General features: G+C 40.4%; 1 protein-coding gene across 8 annotated transcripts in view; it reads right to left on the bottom strand.

Annotated features, from left to right (window-relative positions):
• Window positions 1-23921, bottom strand: part of LOC121595989 (neural cell adhesion molecule 1-like) — a 202690-nt gene that overhangs the window by 18186 nt on the left and 160583 nt on the right. For all 8 annotated transcript variants that reach the window (XM_041920513.1, XM_041920514.1, XM_041920507.1 and 5 more), the window contains exons 8-16: window positions 16731-16934; window positions 13703-13848; window positions 11713-11857; window positions 6419-6549; window positions 5842-6001; window positions 4449-4742; window positions 4158-4299; window positions 880-1082; window positions 529-728 (exon numbers count right to left, since the gene is read on the bottom strand). In XM_041920513.1, the coding sequence (XP_041776447.1) occupies window positions 529-728; window positions 880-1082; window positions 4158-4299; window positions 4449-4742; window positions 5842-6001; window positions 6419-6549; window positions 11713-11857; window positions 13703-13848; window positions 16731-16934 (1625 nt within the window). The remainder of the gene's footprint in view (window positions 1-528; window positions 729-879; window positions 1083-4157; window positions 4300-4448; window positions 4743-5841; window positions 6002-6418; window positions 6550-11712; window positions 11858-13702; window positions 13849-16730; window positions 16935-23921) is intronic.

Below are 23921 nucleotides of genomic sequence, written 5' to 3'. Positions count from 1 at the left end.
GTGTTATTTTTTCCCTTTAGAGCTGGGATGGATTGATATGTTCCGGGGAGGAGAAAGGCATATAATTCTAGTGTGAGGTTTGATCGTGGAAATCCTTGCTACTTTGGCTTCTTGAGATTTTGTTAAATACCCAGTCAAAAATACCAAACAAAGGAACGAAGTAAAAGTTTGATTGAGACCCCGTCTATTATTTTAATGCAAAAATACATTTTTTTAAGCTTTTGAGAGAAAATTTAAAACAAATTGTTCTTCTAACTATTCAATCCTGTTTGCAACACATGATAACGTTGAAGTAAAGCAAAATAGGTGTAAAAATGGTTTTCGATCTTCTCATTCCTACTGGGCGAAACATTTCCTCGGATACCTTCTTTCAGCTGAATTCATTTGCTTGGCTGTGGTGCTGGTTGTATCTGTGTATGATTCAATCGGATGCCAAAATTTCCCACCAGCAAGCAAAAAAAAAAGATCCCCGGGTCCCTCGCAGGGTAATGTATATAGCCTTACCCGTGAAATGTTACTCGCACTTACCTTGGCTAGCGTATCCTGTTTGTTGTTACCTTGCTTTGAATTACTAACTAAGTCATTACTAACATTCGTGATGGTGGTGCTGGTGGCAGTCGCTTTGATGTAGTACACTCGCACGAAGATAACGAAACATAGCACCAGCAGCGTCAGCAACACGCCGAAAAGGATCGGCGAGATACTATCAAGCGAGTTGCTCGTTAGCACTGTGCCGCCCGAACGCGTGAAAAAAGAGGTAAAAAGTTGGGGAGAGGAGAGAAAGAGAAAAAAAAGGAAAGATAAGTATGAACCACATGAAAACCAGCAGGTGAGAAAAGCTCGCTCCTGCAGCGGAAAAAGGGGTAATGGGGCGTATACCTCCTGCACGGTTTTCGACAGCACTCTCGAGATAGAAGTCCTTCACCACGATGCCTTGGCTGCGGCCCTTCTGATTGACGGCGTAAATGATGGCTTTCAGTGGGTTGTCGTCGCCGATGTCGTCATACGCACCGCCGTAATGAATCAGGTTCTCAAGCGACTCCACCAGAAAGTACGGTTCGTCCGGGTTGGTAACGTTGTACCTGCAGTAAACGGAATTGGAGGAACAAGATGGAGGAAAACGTGAAACGCGTGCGAGAGAGCGGGTGAAAGGGTAACACCGGAAAGGACCAGACAGCAAGCCACCACCCACCGGATGTATCGGTTGACAGGTGGGTTTCGCGCCAGGGTTTAATGATACTTGGACGATTATCGAGTGCCATCGACTGGGAGGTGCGCACGGTTGGCAGCTAACACCTTCGGTGTGCGGGGTAGGCGCGGCGCCGTGTAACGCCTGTTTGTCAGCGGTCGCGATTGTGCATTGTGCAGTTCATTGTGCGGCGGATGTTTATCGCAGTCACGATTTCGACATTATCTCGCATAATGTCGGTTTAGTAAATAACAGAGGAGGTGTGCAGTTGTGTCAATTTGTTTCGTATTGTTAGTCGCGGGTGTGTAGGTGTTGGTTTGCCAGCTGTCGCGGGTGGATTCGTTATACCGTTGTATTTTATGGTGCACTTAAAAAGGCACACAATAAAAATGGGCTACTTTAAGTCGAAAGACAAATAAAAATGAATTTAAAAGCTGTTCTGCAAAGGGTGCTTTTTAACTTTTTAAACTGGGTACTGAAATTTGTTTTTGAAAACTGATTATCTATTACTTTTCAAGCCTATTGCATGATCGTTATATTTAAACCTTTTTTGTAGTCTTAGTTAGTATTATAATAATTTTTATTTTTCAATAAATTAGTAAAATATTTGGGCGTCTGTTCGCCAGTAGAGCTTCTGATGAAGCTATTGTGATAGTGTTTTTAATTTGTCTACAAAGGTAGACAGTTCATGGTAAGGTTGTTCACATTTTTCAGCAAAAAAAAAAAAATACACATGTAAATAGCACATGATATTATGCATATCTTAGAAAAAGGGCATGAAATCCATGTTTTATTTTCTCATAGAAGCTACTCGAATAGTAAATTGTAAAAGATATTTGGTTAAATATATTACCAATTCTGATTAAATATTTTCAGACTTGTTTAGATCTTTGGAATTAGCGGTTATCTAAACATGAATGATAACATGAGAACATAATGAAATACGCCTGAGTATATGTTGCTGTATATTAACGATTAAAATTAATTGTAATTACAATAAACTTACTCTAAAATAAATCTCCAAGGCCCTAAAGCAAAGAGAGATTGTTTTAGAGAAAATTAGTCAACTAGTCAACAAACAATGGAAATCATGGAAAAACTTTTATCCTTTGTCCGATATTTTTGTGAACTGTTAAAAACTTGCTTCAAAAGAAAGCAGACATCTAAATGGCATATGAAGCTTAGATTACACGGTCCATGACATCATTCAACCATGACATTTTTGTGATTTTTTCAAAACCTTGTCGTATCTGTTTTAAGCAATTATTACGATCGCTGCACTTACTGTTAAATATCTTCAAACAGGGGCTTTCAAGAGAAACTTTACATTTTCAATTCCTTTGATATAAAAATTACCTTAGGTTGATTATTTTGATGCTATTGAACAAATGGTCTTCGTGGAAAAAGGCTTTAGAATGTGAATGTAATCCGAGGTCAGGGTTATCTGAGTCACTTTCGAATTTAAACATTGTTATTCGCCGCAGCACGACTCAAGCTGGATTGAGTTTGACAGATCTTTGTGATATGTTGAAAATCATGAGTAAAAACTTATCATTTACTTCATTATCAACCAAATACACCATTTGATAGCTGTTGTGCATATTCGAAAGAGGCTTGGAAAACCCTGTAAGACACAAAAGTTAGACAACAAGATTTTTGAAATAAAAATATAAAATGAAAAGAAGGAAAGTTATACAGGGCTTCTCTAGCCTGCTCAACATCGTAAAATAACATTTCAATCCCGTAAAATACATGTCAACAATAACAATGGAAAGTCAAATGATCTGTCATTGGTTGGTTGATGTACTTCCGATAAATATTTGACAATCTTGAATTGGGATATTACGAATTGGAAATGAAGCTTACAGTGATGATTTGGCAAGAGGAAGCTTGTGAGCTTAATGGGCTACAATTTGACAAAAAGTGAACATCTTTTCTCATTAAAAAATAGTTTTTATTTCCTGTAATGTTTTCGATCCTTCATATTGATTTCTAGGAATCAACCAATAAACGTCACGTGAATATTTTACCAAACAAATGCACGATTTATATATTGTTGTTGCTGTCTTTTTAAATTACTGCTCAATAATGAAAATTATAAATTTCCAACTATAGCATTACTCAGAAATCCAATATAAACGGAGCAACTTTCAGAACCCTGTTCCTTTTTTCCATAGACTACGTACAACAACAATGGCCAACAATGGTTTACCTTCCCGATAAAAGCTTTGGTTTACAAGTGAAGAAAGGATGTACGTTCATTTGTATTACTTCACCACTCATTGCCATCCCATAGCTTGGCGCCGTGCAGTTTGTTCCTAGGAACAATCTTTGCCCGTTACGGGCGGTATGTTTACCCTACACAGGGGAGTGCTTTTGAAGAGCTTGTTTGGTGTTGCAGCATCTTGTGGGTTTCACGGTTTTTCATCCCACTGCACCGGTATTTGCAATTTCTCACCCCTTATCAAATTGTGCTGGGGGTAATGGTGTAGGGTTTCCTTTTTCCCTTTGAACATTTGTCGGTTGCACGTCAGTTCCGCGCAGCAAAGAGAGACAAACAGCAGGAGGTTTGCAATGGAAAACCGGACGAACGCGAGGGAGGGAGATGATAATGATGGAGTGTTTCCTATTGTTGGCAGCAGGCAAGCAATGCAACACGATGCAGCTGAAACGTTACACCGAAGGTGGAAGTGATTTGTGTTTGCCCACAGTGAACATTCAGATCGGAAGTGACTGTTTCGTACCGAAGCCGCGACACCCTAGCCAGGACTGCAGGGATTGATTGTCAACACATGCACCTACATATATTCAGTTCGAGTAGGTCGAATTGCACTTCAAAACATCTACTCACAGCCACTCGTCGGCAGACAATTCGATTGCACAGGATATTCTCAAGTTGCGTCTCGACAATGTGCAGGCACATCCGGTAGGACAAAGGTGTGGAGGTACATGTACCATTCGTACTTACCGCACACGGCCGGTCCGGCTGGAAATCACTTCGAGAATGAAAATTTGCGGTAATCCTCCATCGTACCCAGGCAGACACTGCACCTCGACTGAGTGCTGCGTTTGATTGTTTATCGAGCAGTTTTTTACCGCCGATGGCAGCCCTGTGTGTAGCGTTGTAAAAGGTTGAAACGATAAACAATCACGAGCGTGTAAGAATAGAGTCAACATTAGTGAAAATTTCGCTTTTTCCTGTTACAAGTGTTAAGTGTATTGATGTGGCGAGCAGAGACTACAAATGGTCGGAGCTTACCTGCGAGTACGACTTGAAAGAAACAGGGCCAATCCTGGGTGCCGACCTCATTCTGACCCCAGCAGGTGAGCGTCCCATAGTCCTGATCGCTGACCGGTATGTAGTTAAGCAGACTGATGGAACCATTCTTAACGTAGCGCTCCTTGCCTATCTTGAGCGTTTCGCCCGAATTGTTGAACTTCCAGTTGAACTGCCGTGGGGGCGGATCGGCATGTACCTCGCACGGTATTTGCAGCGATTCGCTACGGAATGCACCGACAATGATGATCCGATCGGTCGCACATACCGGTGCATCTGTGAAGCAATAGGAACCGAAGTGTTAATCAAACGTGTTGAAGGTTTTGAGCCAGAGTGTGTTATTTGGTTTGTTCCGTTTAATAGGAAGAGGATACATTGTTAGCTATTAACTGATTGCCGATTAAATTACAAAATTTTAAAGGTTTTTTAAGGTATCTATGATTTCAACTATATTTTAAAAGCATTCTTAAAATAGCGAGAGAGTTATAATGTTCTTACTTTTAAAATATGATAACATAAATCAACGATGATTTGATGACAAGGATAGTATTTCCCATGATTCAAAATGAATGTTTCTGTTATCATGATTGTATATTGTATGCATGCATGTATATTAGTGTCACACAAGCGGCCATCCATAAACTACGTAATGCTTGTAGAGCATCTTTAGATTAATTATGTAGGCGATTAGATGTGCGTTCGAAAAGATAAAATAAGTTGCAAAATATTCCATTCCATTCCAATAAGGAACTCTTTAATGATTGATTTGATTTATACTATGATGTCACATATTAATGTCTCATAAGCGGACATCCGTGATGCTTGTAGAAGCATTTTTAGATTAATTATAAAGACGAATGAAGGTGCCTTGTGAAAGGTAAAATAAGTTGCAATATATTACATTCTATTCCAATCAGGGATCCTTCACTGATTAATTTGATCGATACTTAAGTGGAAATAGAAGAAGAAAATAATTATTTTTTCGTTACGTTGTTTATGGGCGGCTCCTGAAACACAACGTAAACACCATTATCAAATCGCTAAGTTTTAGTTTTTTTGGCAACACATAATACACGCTTTTAACAGTTGAAATAGTTATAAGTAATGAACTCTGTATGAAACTGTTTCATATATTTCTTATGATATTCTAATGTTTGATGAAAAAGTAATAAATAAAACCGTTTAATTTAACATTTTTCCGGCTTGTCGTCAATCTAAAATCGTGAACTTCGATTCACCATGATATGAAACGATGATTTTATATAATACGTTAAAGATATTTTTAGCAGCTTGTGAGCAAATCTACAGCCTTTTAACAGATATGTACCACAATACTGGCCAGTCATGCTTTGTTATCCGGCATTCGTATACTTACACTTGACTCGTAGCGCAAGCTGATTGCTAACCGTTTCACCTTCGGCATTGATTGCACTGCACGAGTAATTTCCGGATGAGTTGCGGGTAACCTTCTGCAGCACCAGGCTCTGATTGGACCGTATCACCCGGGCGGTGGCATTGTGAGTAATCATAACACCCTGCAAAAGAAAGCGCATTTTTAAAGAAGAAAGGATGTGTTGAGTGTGCATGTTAAATATCCCGCCCGCTTTTTGCTGATTGATAGTATGCGGGGTGCGATATTTGTCCGAAAGGTATGCGGTTTCCTGTAGCGGTTTCCGTATCGTGGCCGGTGTGGAGTGAATTGAAACATCTTTTACGACCGTACTATATCCCCCGGGGTTGGGAAGATATGGTTGCGATCAGTATGGAATTGGCACAACAATACCGCACCGCAAGCAATCCTTCGAAGAGGGTCTTCTCTCGGGGAATGGTTGGAAGTGTGAAAAAAGAAAACCAACTCCAAACTCCCATCTGGGTGGAGACGCCGTTTTCCAAACGATGGTGGCGGTGGGTTTGGAAAAGGGAAAAGGGAATTGACCATAAATAACACTTACGTCGTGTAGCCAGTGTAATTTTCTCCACGGAGGATTCGCTTGGACGTGACACTCGAAGTAAACATCGTCCCCTTCCTTGATGTCATCCGCCGATAGTGTTGAACCGAGCCGCAGCGACACAATCGGTGGATCTGAACTCGCAAGATTAGGAAGATTGAATGCATCGATGGGTTTCGGTGAGAGAGCGAGAGAGAGAAAGTGAAATAGAGAAAAGAAAAGATAGAAAGCTCACATTCCGGTTAGCGCCCGATGGTGCTGGTAGCAGGGTGGTTGTGGTTTTTCCTGACCATCAAACGATACGGGGAGGAATCCCGAGCGAGCGACAAGCTGGTACAAATGAAAAATAAAAATCCGGCAACGGACGACCATTCTTCGCTTACAAACGGTCAAACGGTGTTTTGGGCGATCGTGCATGTGCATGTGTGTCGCGTGGTTTTCTTTCTTCTGTAAGCAGTTCCCGATGTCACATTCCCTATTGGCCTCAATTTTGCAACGCTCCTTTCTCGGATCACTTTGCTTAACAATAGCGTGACGCAGAAGAGATAAATCATTCGGGCTAATCTTTCCCCTATTCTTTTTTACGTTCCACAGTCGTCCGGAGCCGGCAAATCGATAAACCAGAATTTCATTGGTTTTGTGTTTCCCCACTGCTGGAACTTGCCAAGGGGGATCTGCTGAAACTGCCACAGGGAAGGCACATACGAGACCCGGGTACGTGCCGGATCGGTGAAAGTTCTTGAGACAGTTTTGCCGGGTCGGATGGCCCTATCTCTCCTTCTCTCTCGGCATGTGCCGGCTGTTGTTCTCTCATCTTGCCGCCCCGCTTCGCAAGCCTTGATCCCGCGTATCAGGTTATCTGGGTGGGTAGTATTGATGGCCCGGACCGTCGCGCGAAGAGCAGTCGAATATAATGCTATTAACTCGTTAGAGCCGTTTGCTTTCAGTAAGGCGAAAAATTTGTAACTCCATTGTAATCAAGATATTAAGTAGATTAAGGATCTATTTTTCTTTTCAGAAACTGGCCCCGGGGCCGATTCTTGGAGCTGTCAGAGTTTATTGGGATACCGTTCTTTTCCCGGAATTGTTTTTTCTCCTCAAATAAACAACCAAAATCAAACTTTAAACGAGGATTTACTCGACGTGACAATAAATTCCGAGATAGGAAGAGAGTTTTGCCTACTTTATCATCCAGTGCTCGAAACTCCAATGCTTGGATTCTTAAGGCATTTTTGGTCGTAGAAAAAGATTCTACCGAAAGTATTTTGATTGGAAATTATAAAGGATTTTTAATTTTCTTACATGCATCATATCGATGTAGAGTAACGGGAAATTCATATACGATGTAATTAAACAGAAAATACAAATGATTAAATAAAATCTTGATACGGATAAGAGCTTCTTACATTTAAGACAATTCAAATGAATGGTATGCATCAACGCAAGAATGAACGATTATTCAATGTTTCTATAATTGTAGTATCTTATCCCTTGTATGGTTTATCATTTGTGGTTATATTACTTAATTTTTAAAATATAGTAGTTAACCAAGCCGAATTTTCCTACAAGCGGACTGAGCGGTCGCGGGGGGCCTTGGCCTAAGGTTGATATTTTTTATTAATGCACATATGAACGGAAAACTCAATCTGTATCACAGTAGTACATTCATACAAAAAAGTGTGTGGAGTGTGTTGACAAAGTTTATCCATATTAAAAACAATAAAACCTCTCATGACAATAAATCATGAAGAAGCTCCTGAGACATTTTTTTAAAGTCGATGATCTCGATTACAAGGACGGCAATTCTACACAAGTACAGGATAATGATTGTCGGACGGTTAGATTTCAGGCAATTTTTATGTATCTACGAAACAGCAAACTACATGCTATGGCTTTCAACTTTTATATTGATAGATTTAGCAAAAAAAAAGAATTGTTATACCTTCTTAACAAATACAAGTAAAAATGAGTAAAATGTGGGTTTTTTGTTAGGCTTTCAAAATATGCCCTTTTAGGAGAACTAGACCAATTGTCAGGTTGTTACAGTGGCCAAATTGATCAAGGTCAGAGCAACTGAATCAAGGTATAGCAAATAGGTTAATGAACATTGGAAAGCCTTGAGTGTTAATAACGACATTTTATCATTTCATTATTTGATTCATTTCCATATAAAAGACTCTTAGAAAAAAAACGACGAAAAAATATGAAAGCTTAGAAAAACGACAAAATGCCTGTTCCAAATGACCAAATGGCCCCGAGATGGAGAAATCCGCCATTGGTAGCGTTCTTTTTAATTTTGTTTAATTTTTCAACGATTTATCTAAAAACAACGAACTTAGACGCTAAGTTGTTGCTAATCTAGCAGCCAATCACGTCCTGTTGACATTTGCCAACAATTATATTTAATTTATTTTCTATGAAAAGCTAAACAATGCGATATCCCAAATAAAAAAAAGTTAAATAGACTTGATTAATATTTTCCATTCAAATCATTCCATAGTGTAATGTTGTGCTTTATATATATTTTTTCAAACGCACGCAATAAATGTCTAGAAACTTGCAAGAATATACAGAAATCATGCCCTCTTTAGCCTATATTTTTACCCTCAAATTTAATCCATCTTATACCACTAACCAACCTATCATGCTTTTATTTCGGCAAAGTGTTAACAACCTGCTGCTTACTTCCTTTCCAGTGCGCATACATTGGATTGCCAACGGAAACTATATCCCAAAGGCTTTCAGCGGAGGGCGATGGGACGAAGCAACTGTTAGTGGTTAGTAATGCACTTTTCCGTTAACGTAGTTTGGCGATTTCCGTCCTTCGCTAGAGTTTCTCGCTTCTCTGCATTTTTGTCTACCTCCACCACCACGCCATTAAAGGCGATTGATGGCGAAAATCGTCCTTTCGATCTTCTCTCCTGTGTGTGTGTGTGTGTGTGTGTGTGTGTGTGTGTGTGTGTGTGTGTGTGTGTGTGTGTGTGTGTGTGTGTGTGTGTAAGAAATTTGGCTGAACGCGTATGGTGTAGGGGTTATCGATTCCCATCCAGCTGGGGGAAACATGGCACTAGCGTTACTGCCAGCGCTAGAAACAGGGAGGATAAAAAATTCAGCACTCTGCACTAATATCATAAATAAAATCTTGCATTTGGGTTAATCGATTGGATTTGGTGCTAAGCTTGTCGGGAGAGCGCAAGATGTGCACGAGATTGCCGAGCGCTTAAGCACGGAGGCTGGTTGCAGTTGGTACCGCCCGTGTGCGGTATCTTAACTTCGAAGGTAACACTTTTAAAAGAACTTTGGGCAGAGTAGAGAAGATCAAGGGGGAAAATCCCCATAGCAAACTTGTGCTATGTCTATGTCTTTCGTGCCAAGCAAGCGTACGGCATTTGTTTCCTGAACCAGCTGGTCCATCTTTCGGTTTCCATCGTGTAATGGTGCAACTTGAGGATGGAACGAATGGACCGGAAAATCGAATATTTAAAGTGCATCAGTGCAGTGCCACGTAGCGTGTAGCATGTGTGTGGAATGTTGCTTGCGGGATTGTTTCTCAGCCTGTTCTTGTTTTTTTGGTTTTGCTTTAAGCACTGAACGACACGGGTGACGATGGGACGGAAGATTAACGAACCATTTCGATTGTGAGCCGGTCGCACGGAAAGTAGATTTAAAATTTCCACACTGAATTTGTACTTGTGGATGAATGTGGCGCAATATTAGGGATTTTTTATATAAATTGAAAGGTTTTTCGTGTAAAATTAAAACAGGCTAATTTCCTCAGTGAGCTGAGTATAAAATAAGAGTTTTTTGTTGTTTTTAAACCAATAAAAATAAAGCTCAAAAACTTCCAACCCAATGGTTAAAAATTCATCGGCAGTTCTTTTTAGAGCCGTTATGTTTAAAATTAACATTTTTGGTTTTTCCACTCAGCTAGGTTAGTTTAAATTTCTAATAACTAATTAGGCAGATAAAACATAGTTTTCTCATTCGCTAGATGAAATTCATTCATTACCTCCATTGCGTGGCCACGCCTTGCGCCGCGGACGCGAAAGTTTTGACCCAGAATCGTACATTCGGTCGACAGTAATTGTTGGTAAAGTGTCCGCGTAAATGCAAACTGGTGACTCAGATGGTGAAGCTTAATCGAAAAAGCTTGCACAAAATTTTAGCAGAAAAGTTTTTAATTATAGCGGAGCGCGCGCACGCCTACATTCGCGAGTGCCGCATGTAGCAACCCTCATCCGGGTGGCGTACAGTGTTTGCCGTGCCAGCCACTCGCCCGATCGGGACAACTTTGAAGGAATGCTTGTAATGGTGGTTCAAATAAATTAGTTACACTAAGGCAATAAGAATTCCGGTGCGAAACGGTGCGCTTCGGGCGGCCTACTGGCCGTTGGTTGGTGGTTGGTTGTTCCCGCCAGGGATGTTTGTGGAGCCGTTTTAGGCATTTTATCCTATTTTTGAACTTCTCAAATCTTGGTCGCACCATCTTAAGATTCCGCACAGCTTGCGCTGCATGGTGCGCGCTCTGTACAACGATAAAGTTTTATCAAACATACCGAATCAAAAACCGCAATTAACTCGACAATAAAAAGCTGAATTGTATTTCTGTCTTCCGGTGGCAAGGGATCGACATTGTGCGGTTGTGTCGTTCGTGGACGGGTAAAGGGGCGCGATGCGTTTAGAAGCGGCGTTTTCTTACTCTACATTGGAAAATGATTCACAAACGAACGTGTGTCCCGGATTGCATGCTCGACCCGGCAAGATTCTACCATTTCCCGTCGTTTTAAGGATTCCTACGGAGCGAGTGGTGGAGCACATGCGGTTTCTTCCTTGTCGATTGTGCCGTCATTGCAACTAACCGAGAAGTTGTACCCCTCAGCACGATCGACCAACCGACCGACCGACCGACCACGAAACGAACGCAAACGCCTTCCGAACGCACAAGACGGCAGGGCACTATAAACGCGAATACTTTTTTACGATTGTTGATTTGAATTTAATTTTAATTAATTTCTTCGCTTCCACGCTTTGATGCGCACGCTAGGGAGCTTTTATGGGCGCTTCACAACCCGAAGTGCTGTTGGTCGCCTTTCCTCCTCCCTTCCCCTCTTCCAGTTAACCGGTGAAGGCTCGGCAGTGAAGTTTTGAATTTATTCTGCCCGCAGAAATTCGAAGTTCTGTAAAGTACGCCACGAACCATTGCTGACGAACGCTCGGTTCCTCTCCAACTTTCGCTCTTGGCAGGGTTATCTTTATCTTCAGCGCTGTTTTTTTTTATTATTGCTTCAGTTACTCACAGACAACTTCAATCTTCCAGGATGTTTCCAGAAACAGGCCGGTAACGTTTGGGTTTTCGGCCCGGCACGTTATCTGCTTCCCATCGTCCTCGGTCGTCGGTACGAAGCTGAGCTCCGACCGGGTGGTGTTGTTCAGTATTTCCTCCTGTTCGGGTGTCACGGGTGTTAAAGAAAATGGAAAGAAAGAAGACGAAAGACATCAGAATGCTTCCAACAAAAATATTGCGAATGTAAAATTTGCTAGAGGACACAGTATGCGGGGATAATTTTATGGCGCACAACGTTTGCGTTCACTTCCCGCGCTCTGTGGCCGCTTGCGAGGATGGCAGACGTAGCGATGGTAAACGATTTGGTTTCGGTCAAGTTAACCTCTTTCGACGCGAAAGTGCACTTAATGGAATGAAATACAAAGCACTTTGAATATTAGAAATTGGTGTTTGGCGGTGTGACTGCTGGTCGAAGCTGTTGGATTGATGAAGCAACAGTTTTTGGCATACCGAGCAAAACATTATTTTTAGACTGTGTATCTTATCAAGAAAATAATATTTCTAGAGTTCAAAGAGATATTTTCTTGAACATATTGAATTGCTATTATTTTTATCTTACATAGCTAAACACATATTAAAATCTTTTTTTTTTTATTCAAATTCATAACATTCAAATGAGCTCATTGAAGTACCTGTTATGTTGGTTTGAATATACTATTAGTTTTCACTGTAAATATTCTAAATTTTAGACTGTGAGATGTGGCTGAAACTTACACTTCTTGGCTATGCTTATAAGTATAATGGAAGAAGGTATTTCAATTACTTTTAAAAATTGTATATTATCTCATTTACAAAAAAAAAATCACTTTGAATTAGAACAACTATTTTTTCCGCTGTTAATTTGAGTTTAAAAGTAAAAAAAGATTAAAATAACGACCACGCTATAAAAAGTATTCTATAATGAAATCATTGTTTTTTTATTCAACTAAGTTTTGAAAAAAATACCTGAGCTACCAAATTTGTCATTTGTTTTTAATTTCAATAAATGAAAATGTAATAAGGAAAAAAATTTAAGGAAAAGTTTTGTTTTGTTATATTTCCATTTTATTTTTTTAACTTAAGGCACAAATATTATATAAGGATACTAATGGGATTTATATAAAACAACTAAGACCAAAATGGTTAAAGCTTATTAATTTTGCTTTAAAATATGGCCAACCATGAATCACAATGATTGGTAACATAATTTTACATTTAAGAGCGTCAACCAGCTTTAACACACAATTTGTTTTTCAGGATTATTTATTTTTTCACTTTCTTAAAGGCACAAATTGCACAATTCAAGCTTGCTAGGTACAAATGCACCAATCGCAGGAACTTCATTGTCTGGCTAGTTTCCCTATGGAATACTACGATTCCTTATTTATAGATGCATACAATCTTTATGGCACTCGGAGCTGGACAGCGCAACTCACAGGATGCACAACGAGTTGTGCGGAATCCATTGATTCTGGCAGTGGAACTAGCTGCTGTATTTCAAAGGCTTTTGTGTAGTGAAGGCATTAGCTGCTGCGTTCGTTTGGTGACCGTAAACACAGTGCCCATAGGGTGGAAAATACTGTGCGGTGGTTCTTAGTTTACGGACGTACATCCATTTTCATAAATTCAATAAAACATTCTCCACCATCATGAAGAGCGTACCGTTTCGTGAATGTGCCCGTGTGTTTGAGCGTGTGTTCACCATTCGTATGGATCCCTCAATTCACAAACGCCCCACTAGATAGTCGAAAGAGAATACAACGCCGGAGAAAAACAAAAGACCGTAGTCCGAGGGCTTCTTCTCCACCCATCCTTTTTTGCCATTCACGGTCGAACGATTTCGCCCTTGTTATTGAGCGAAATGAACGATTCTTCCTTCCCCATAACTTAGCCAGTGGGCCACAAGCTCACGTTGGTGCGGCGCACCATACCGCTGGGGCCCCGGACGTAGATTCTATACTAACCTTTGCACGACGTAATTGTCGCTTTCCTTTGTACCAGGTTATAATCGCATTTGGCCTCGAACCAACGCTTTCGCAGGAGATTTCATATCGTCGATCGGCTACTAATGGCGTCTGCGGGTTCATTATCTTCACACTCAATGGTTTCACTGTGCGTTTTGTGGCGTGGACGGGTTCAGGCAGCAGAGAAAGAGGATGAAAAGAAAGGAAGTAGAGTAAAAAAAACACAAAGGTTCAATATAAACCAGTAAATATCCTGCCGACGGATGAATCTTTCGGACAGGTGTATGTGTGTGTGTGAGTGTGAATGTGTGTGTGCATGCAAGGGGGTGTAGAAAATAACGATCGCTGCCCTGCATTGATTTTTCTGATCATTCCGTATTTCCTGGTCAGTTTGCTTTCTCCCCCTCCTTGCTGAGAGATATGCTCTACCCCTTGGGGGATAGAAAGACTGTTCGGGATTTCATGAAGCATGCAATTTCTGCGATACAAAAAACCGTCTTCAAAAGCGAATGGTATAAGAATGGCAAAGAAATGAAAAGGTGAAGGTTTACCCATTGCGGAGATTTTACTAAAAGAATGACATTTGATAAACCGAGAAATTCAAACGTAATGCTAGAAATTTAATACTTGTAGCGGGGGGATCCTTCCATATAATTAAGTAGAAACATGATATAAACATAACGCCAGCAGGACTGTTAAAATTACTCAAAGCAAAAACACAACGGAGCAATGAAAATATGAACCTCAAAGCACTCAAAAGCACAATGGAACATCATTCCAGGAATGTGTAAGAAAATCTATCCCGATAATGAAACACGATACCCCACGCAAGGAGGGAAAGGGGGAATCGTATTGTGTAACCCAAAGATGTATTCGTCTTTGAAAATGGGGACAGAAGTCAAGTGAATTATAGCTTTTATCATTTGTTCGATAACTCTTTCATCTTTTTTTTTTTCAGCCGCTGGCGATGGGTCATTCGGAACGGTTAAATCGGAGTGTCTTACTTTGGCTCGTTCGGGTTCTGCCAAAGGCCGACCGCCCGGAGTTCGACACAGGTGATGCAAATGTGGTTCTATTTTTCCTCCCTCGGGGGTATTTTATCGTTTGCTTACAATATCCGCAAGACGAAGTGAGTTATCATTTATTGTCCCTTTTTCTTTTAAGTATTTTTGCCGTACCCTTAGGTAAAGATAGTAGGGCGAAGGAGAATTATGATTTTTCTTTTCTTTTTGTGAGGAAAGAAAAATATTCTTGAAATTCGTATCAATCAGCAAATAGAAAAAAGAACATTTTTTGTGTCAGATTTCATTCTTATAAGCGATACGCATATAATTCTGGAAGCAACTTTGTTGTCTGCTTTCTTAAATTTGTTTTCCAGGAAAACTCGTAAAGTATATCTTTTTGCGTTCTCGTTTCGTTGTTTTTTGTTGTAGAAGAATGCTTTAGCTTAAATAGTAAGGTTGCGCAATCGGTGTCGATTGCTTTTGCCGTACAGTTTTTCAGGCCTTACTAAGGTTTCCACTTTATCTCATCCAGCGCGAGAACCTATACTTCATTTTTGCTCTGTGTTTCTGTTCACGTGGAAACGTTTTTAATGGTAATGTTGTCATATTTACTTAAGCTTATAATAAATACTGTGTGCGTTAAATATTAGCAAGTCCATTTGTTTTTTTGTTTTTAAATAAGAGGAGTTTAATAAAATTGTAGATTTTTCTCAATAAATTAAAGCACACATTTTTTCAAAAACTAGTCGTAATGCTGCCTCATTAAAGACTTTTCACGTAAAAGAATTTACTAATTAATATAATTCAAGTTCAGGGTTTCAACACAATTAGGTAGTGTATACTTTGAACATATTTTAAAATCTTACCAAACTGACGTTCTAAACCAATTATTAGTATTAGAGCAAAATTGTCTAACATAACAAAAATACATATAAGGTATAACAATATTTAACAAGGTATAATCAAAAGTTTCTGGGAATACCTAGAGTATTTTTATTTTTTTTATTTTCTGGGCGTAGGTTTTGGAACATTCTTGATGAAAATGAAAAGAAAATTTTATCCAGAAAGAAAACAACTGCCTATACTAACTAAGGATAGAAACCAATAATTAATGTTACTGTAATTTACGTAGACAACTTAATTGGTGTTTGAAGAAAAAGTTGTTTTTGTCTAACAATTATTGAGAATTAATAATATTTTAAAGCATGATTTTAAATGTGCTCTTTATTAACTGAAAGCAATATTAAAGCTATAAAATAAAATTTGACCCCGTGCTTCACGGGTTGAAACAGTGAATCATTCATAAAAACCGAAGAAGCGTATAATTATCACATACAGCTTGCTCGTTTCCAAAGAAAGCGTTCCAAATCCAGCACTGCTCATGGAACTCCGCGTGAAAAAGCATTAAAGATTTTCAATCAAAAAATAAGAGAACAAAAACGTAAGCAAAACCGATATGGTACACTTTATGTGCTTTATCATCGCTGCCACATGCAATTGAACTGGTGGCGATGGCGATGGCAAGAAATACGATGACGAGCTCAATTTTGCTGGTAGCACCCACAGTCCAGCTCCAGGACCCGGCGACCAAAACCCAGGGCAAGAGGCACCACCGGACAGACAGAAGAGGCGGTGGCTATTTTGCCGTTTTAGGTCTGTCGGTGCTATGCGCATCGGTCGCAAAAGTAATGAGATTTTAATGAAATGAGAATTCGACAATCAGATGAATTCATCCCATCGGGAGCAGTCGGAAGCCGGAAATCATAATCCCGGGAGAAAATCTTTTGCCCATTAGTTGGCGTTTTCTTTGCGATTGGTTCGTCGGTTTTGTAAGTTCGCAGTGACAATGAACCAAATTGGACCATTTGCTTCTGTTGGTGGTAGTGGTGATCGTGGTGGTGGTGATAGTGGTGGTTGGATAAATGTTCAAAATGGTGACAGTGAGCCGCAGTGTGCAGCAGGAAGTAGAGGAAAGGAAACAGAAGGGAACGGTGTCGTAGAATCGTTGCTAGCTGTCGACTTACGATGTAAATCTAGAACAAAGCTGCTTTCCTTCGGCTCCACCAGCAGCGTGTTCGTTGCCTGGCAGGTGAAGATGGAATTCAGGTCCGAGCGTTGGATCGCGGGCCATAGCAACCGATTTTCGATGACATCGCCAGAATTGTGCTCGTACTGCTCGTCCACCAGGATGCCGTTGATGAGCCATTTGACCGACGGTTGGGGGCGACCTGCAAAGGAAAGGAAAGGGAAAGCGAGGTATTTAGATTGCTGTTGCACAAACACTCGGTAGCTTGTGTTCGGGATTGTTCATCGAATGCCGATCGGGTGAGGGAGGGGTAGCAGTTGACGTTGCATATTAAATGATTCCCTCGAGTGGCATAATTTCGGATGCAACTCCGATGGCCGAGTTGGGGATTTATGTATTTTTCTGATACGTTTAAAAACACGCGCATGTGTGTGTTAGTGTGCGTTAGGGCAACGTTGTTAAACGCATTTGTTTTGCTTAGGTTGTGAGTGTTTCTAGTAGGGTTAGCAATTTTGCGAAATAGTTCACTGTGAACCATAGTTCAAAATTCCATCGATGCGTAAGTATTTGATCTACATAATGAGAGACTTTTTGTGGGCAACAACATTGGTATGCTATGCGATGACATGGGTATGGGATTGTTTCAAGTGAAGCAGCTTTAAGTTCGTTACATATTTGTAGGTACTATACTTGAGTGTGTAGCGGATCGATAACATTTAACAAGCTTGTGTAAAACGAAAAATAAGGCTTTCCCGTTGAAAAGCTTTGCTGACGCTAGAGGCGTTGCGGTTGACGATTGTTTAGAACTGTTTGGTATTTATTCATTATTGGGACTAGTTAATTCTTCTAAAGCTTAGTAATTTTAGTAACTAGCCTTTGTTATCTGCTTGCATGTTCAGTTAGCTTTTTTCATCCCCTTAAACAATGGTTTGAAATTTGCAGCAAAAACGCTTTTACTCGATGTGTAAATTGAATGCACGACACAGTGCAGCTAGGCTATACGCGCGTAGGTTCCCCGCACACACGACAAAAAAAAAAAACAGCAAATCTATCGACCACTGGTTTTGTCCAACCCATCCGGTTAGTTTAATTATGGATTCACATGCCCCACGTTGGACCGGGGCGGGATACTTTACACATTCACGTCCGGTGACGAACACGCCGTGGCACTGGTTGTACAACAGTTTGCCAAAAGTGTAACCATTCGATTAATTAAATCTGGTGGTTCGACGATGAAACCACGCTGATGTAGATTAAAAATATAATTTATTACTCCATGGCGGTTTGTTCTGCAATCAGCTGCGTGTCGGTTGGCTGTGCCTCGGCCAGCAATAGAAACAGGGAGCTTTTTGCGGCAGTCCATTAGCACCGTGTTTGGCCGTTTAAAGTTGATGCGGTTTGTTTTTAGTGAAGCAAATGGCAATCGTTGTAAACTTGAAGGTTTTCCCATCACTTGCAGAGTAAAGCATGGGAAATGAGTAATGGTTTTATTTGTATCATTTAGTTGTGTGCACAGTACTGAGATGAACATAATAATTTTTGGCTAACTCGCAATAGATTGTTATGTAAGCTAAGGGAATGAAATAAATGCTAGATGGTAAGCGAAGGCTTTAATTTTTGTTGAGCTGTTTTAAAACATGAAAATATGAAATTGAAATTTGTTTTTTACCAACAGTTAACAAGAATAGAACAACTACGATGTTTTGAGACTATTTTCTTCAACAATTCGGTTATGAAAATAATACACATCGTCCGATAAAACTGTCTCCGATTAACTTCCATTTGTTGGCTTCTGATTTGTAAAAGTTAATCTTTAGTGTTTATATTTTTTCACTGACAGCTCAATATAATCAAAACAGCACTTTCGATCTTGAAAACCCCCACCAAAGTCTAAAAGTCGTTCAAAATCTCATCTACGTCAGGGCTGTCAGCTTACAATCGACCTTACGTACCCGGGGCACGGTGCTGGGCTGGGCTGGCGAGAAATAAAAGTTCTCTCTCCCAGACAGGGTTACTTGAATTTTCGATTGCATTTTGAGTCGATGTAAGGGGTGAATTAAAAATACCGCGAACATTTGTGCAGCACAGCATGAACAGTGGCACAGCTTGCTGTTCCGCGTGCTCGCACTGTCTGTGTGTGTGTGCTTGGTATTCTTATCATGGCATCGCTTCTTTCGGAGCGGAAAAACTTCGCTCGCGGGCATAATCGAGTGACGGGGAAAACACATGAGCACGGTGCCGCTGAGTGGCAATTATTCGAATTCGCTGAATTCGTTCAACCGGCAGGTCAATAAAAAATAAATAACCATTATCTGCGTCTGGAACAAACACGGTTCGCTCGCTCGGAACGCCTCAGAGTGCCGAGCGAGAGCGTACGACTAGGGACGTCGAACGGTCCCAGTCGCCGGCGAAGTGCAACATCTTGCCACTGATTGACACTGATAGGAGTTAAATTTGATATTGATTCTGCCGCTAATCGATTTCAACGCGCTCTCGGTATGCTGCAACATCGGTAGAAGAGTGTGAGGTTTGGCAGATTAAGGCATACTGGGAAGAAGCTGACAGAGTTTTATTTTTGGTAACAATTTATGAATACTCTCAGTGGTTGTTTTTTATTATTTTTACATGTAAAATATTTTTATTATGAACAATACGATGCTATTTCTTCTTAATACAATAATATTAAAGACCAATATTTTATTTTGATATTTTTTATAAAAAAGAAGGGCGACAAAACATTTCCCTTGTCGCTCCACGCCAGATTAATGCAACATTGTTTTCCATATCGTGCGACCGAATTAAAAGCAAGTGCAAAAACCTGGTGTCACGCAATGTGCCAGTGAATATTACAAAGATTGCATTATTACACGTCTATTTCACGAAAAGTGTTTCGTGTAATGCTATAGCTAATGCAACACAAAGGAAGTGAGAGTACAAAAAGTATGTGAGGGCATTTTCTTTCTGTTCCCTGTTTTCCCAACCCAAAGGCTTGCTACCCCCAAATTAATCCCAATAAAATAAGCAGCTATAAAATCAATTCTTATCGTGTGAAAAAATGTAAGCGGTTTCTCTGCACGCAGCACACTTTTTCACCGTGCGGTTTTCGGCAGCGAGCATGGGTTGCCCATGCCCGTTTTGCTGCATTTTCCGGCATCCAAATAACTGCCACATGGAGAGCGTTGTCGGTGTGGTATCGTGAGCTAGATTGGAGTGAAGAGGTCGTTACACTGTGGGGAGGTAAAACAGGCAGGATTGGAAAATAATAATGGAACGCGAAAGGTAAAGGTGCAGCAAGGCAAACAGGGTGCCGAGGAAAACACTGTTCTTATATAAATGCATAGCTGCCAATTCTAGCAGCAGTGTGGAACTTTGTCGTGTACAAATTGTTGCTGGCACGAAATGAATCGTTGCACGGGAAGGTACGCGGGTACGCCGATAAGCACCGAAGCTGGTAGCGCTGACGTTGGTGCAGCATACCGGGTGCCCTTGGAGGAATGTGATTGCAAACCAGGTAAGCTTTTCGCTCGATTCAATTCACCTGTGCTCGGTACGTGGCATTTCTCACATTTTCCGGAACAATAGTTTATCGAACCGTTTGCACAATAAATGGGCCCTTTAATGGAGGCACGGCGTGGCACGAGGTATGGTTTTCGCTCTGGGAGCAACTAATTCAACTGGAATGCCATTTTGTAAATGGGTATTGATAACTGCACAGATATTGAATAATAAGGCAAGTAGTTTGAGAACGTTTCACAGCACTTCTTTTTGCATAAAAGATGAGTTTTTCGTGAACATCTTCAGTCAAAAGCTTAAAAGCAGGCATTAGATGTGTAGATAATATTTGTCAGATATTGTACTAAATGAAAAATTAAGACAAAAAAATTAAAATTAGTTCCAAATATAAAGAAAAACGTTTGACTACGAATTAAAATGCATACAAAAAGATTATTTGTCTCCAAACAAGGACGAATTGTTCATAAAAGAAATGCTGAAAATGTTTTTTTTTAAATATCAACAACTGTTTGAAAGTCATGTTGGGAATGTCTCATATCCTTAATACAAATTTCATACTATTTATAATTTAAATCGATCACGAAATTTAAACAAGGGTATAATTAACAAGTTTATTCATCAATAATGCTGAATGATTAAATCAATTTCAAAAGTAAAGTTGTTTACGGCCGTGTAAAAAATCAAAACTATATTCAAATACTAGCAAGTTTTTCTATTCACCTCCGCGCAGTTTTAGGTAACAGCTTGATTTCTTAAAATTGATAGGAAGTGGGATGTAATGGTTAAAAGAAAATCAATGAAATTAATATTGTTTCGAGGTTTAGTATCGCGTTTCAAAGCATAGTTTTAGTACACTCAGGCTCCAGTTTCAATATCCTTGAATAAGATCAACAATTTCTTGCGATACCCGTTTTTGAGAGCAGGTAAAACCATGCAAGTGATGCTGAAACATCGGTATGATGGTACTAAAGTTCATTTTAAGCATTCTTATAAGTGCTCCTACACTTCGCTACACTAAGAACGTACATATTTGGCAAAGAGTATCGCAATGTACCAGAAGCTTTGTCCGGGATGCTTTTAGAACGAAAGGTGCTATTTATTTCTATAAATTATTTACGCTTATTCCCACATTCTATACATCTCCAGCGAGCAGTCACCTCCAATGCTGATAGCTTACGGTCGACACTTCCAAACCTTGTGGCATCGTTTCTGTCACGATCGTTGTTGTGAAGGGCTAGTGTGGCAGACAGAAAGAGAGGGAAAACGCGCGTTTCCATTGGATTCGAGACCGGGCTGCTACGCATTGAAACCACTTCCATGGCGTGTTTCCATCAGTGAGGAAGCGGCCTGGCAGCCGCCAACCTTTCAGTGTCGAATGAATGATGGATGTCAGGAAAACCGTTTTGCAGTATCGATAACACATGTCCTACCCGGGGTCTCCCGGCATCCTTCCGTTTCTCGCCCCACCCTTCCCACACTAGCGCAACCACAGTCACGGGAATGCTTCTTCGAATACAGATAGCCTGTATCAGCAGATTCGTCCCCAGAAAGTGAGGAGTGTACCTCGTTCAACACGCTTCCGGTTTTTGCATAACCGGATGCAGGAAATCTGGAATGTGATGAGAAATTTATTTTGGCCCCACTCATGACAATGCCGTTTTTCCTTGTCCTGCACGTTCACAGCTTTGTTGTTATTGTTGTTGTTGTTGCTTGCTGCTGTGGTTGTTGCTCGATCCCGACACTTTTATGTTGCCTTTGTGGCATTGCTGCCCGTTCGGTTATGTTGAATTGTGTGTATGTGGCGGACGGCTTTCCGCCAGTAATCGATCCTGTTTCGGAATTTATGCTGACAAAATCAAAAAAAGTGTCCGATACGGGGGCTGGGTGTAAAACAACGAGTTTTGCTTGAAAAGCGTTACGATTACGTTGGTTCGTCGTTTGGGCTACAGGACATTGATTGGATGCAGAACCGTAGTAAAAAGGGAGGGAGGAGATTAAATAATACTTAATGTGGTTCCAATGCAATCCCAAGAGTGGTGACTTTCATGCCGAATAAAATGAATGAATAACAGTTCCAGCAAGCATCTTATGTGATTTTGTAACGATCAAATACAATTGATGCTATTGAAGTATATGCCATCGATTTTTAAAGTGATAAGGGGTGATAGGTTTGAAAAAGTAGAAATATTACCTAGTGGTTATTTTTGATTGCAACATTTCAATCTGACAATATATTTATAATTTCTCTAAGTGATACAACTGCTACTCACTGCTACTAACAATATACATATCGCCAGGAATTGCTGGATTTTGACACTTTCTTTGTTAGAACTTTATTTTTCTTCAATAATTTTAGCGTTTTTTTTTTGTTTAACGGAAACACTCACAATTCAAAAATCCTTGCACACGTAATATTTCGGAAAAAGTGCCACACAGATTTGACCTGAATGACTCTTGATAAGCTCTTTAAAGCTTTAGAGGTTATTAAAAACAAAACCAACGACGAATAGACTAAAACAATGGATCCAGCTGCATTTGCAAGAACATTTGAAAACGTATACAATGAACTGTTTCAATGACATTTTTCACAGAGAGCATACGAAATGACAGAACAGTTTATCTTTTAACAAAAAGCCAATACATTGTTAGAAATATAATCTTACTAGCTCTTCGTATAGAAGAATCTTATATACTGATACTGCTAATTTAATTCGTACTTCCCTTTCAGATACATTTGACATAGTCAATTTAAAGGGAGTAGTTGGAGAACTACGTTTTGAATGCGTGAGTGTGTAACGATGCATAAAAATGCACTTACAAAGCGAGAATGGTATGAGGTTAATAAAAAGAAACTGTAGAAAAATCGATGATTGCTTTGCCAATCGATGCGAGTGATGAGTAGTTACCGCAGAATGCATAAGTGACAGCAGTCTCCGCCAGACTGTCACGCTTGACATGTGATTATCATGTCAATATCGCATGGCCAGTATGTACTAACTCTGCGAGTCATTTCCGCACAGGATCTGTACCCAAACGTGGGTGTGTGTTTGTGTGTTGGGTATGTAAAAACAACAACCATGGTACGATTACTTTGTTTATCATGGCGATCTTTTCGCTCCTGGCTCATGATGCACAGCCCATCCTACAAACAATCCGAAGCATCACTGTGGTGTGAAGCTTCCCAAAGCAATTTTCTATCACTCGCTACACCTTTCTACCCTGTTCTCCAATTTGGTCGGCCCGTGTGCGATATGGTGCTGTCATGGGATGAGAGGTAGAGAGAGAGAGAAAAAAAAACACAAAGTAAAACCCAACAGTGGGACAGATTTTCGCAGGGATGAATTCCATCAACGCTATCGGAGAAATTTATTTGCACGAAATATGTAAATCTGTGACACGTTTGAGCTGTGTGCTCACACGGGAAACTCCCAAGTGCTGCGCGCCCGACCGTTTGTTGCCGGCCCGCCACAGCGCATGGCGATGGCCCGATCGGCATTGTGGATGGTGGATGATTGTCGTGGGATATTGCGACCGGGAAAAATCCGGATTGAGATATATGACGCCTGTGAATGGGGCACATTTTGTCACATAAAAGCGCGATACTTTACTGGCGGCAGCAGCGATTGGTTGGTAGGACGGAGGGCGGGAAGAACCATGTACGAGCCTGGCATAATCG

This window comes from Anopheles merus, chromosome 3R (genome assembly GCF_017562075.2).
Source record: "Anopheles merus strain MAF chromosome 3R, AmerM5.1, whole genome shotgun sequence".
In the NCBI taxonomy this organism is placed as follows: domain Eukaryota; kingdom Metazoa; phylum Arthropoda; class Insecta; order Diptera; family Culicidae; genus Anopheles; species Anopheles merus.
Note: the sequence above shows the minus strand (reverse complement) of the source record. Positions and strands in the feature narration are given on the sequence as shown.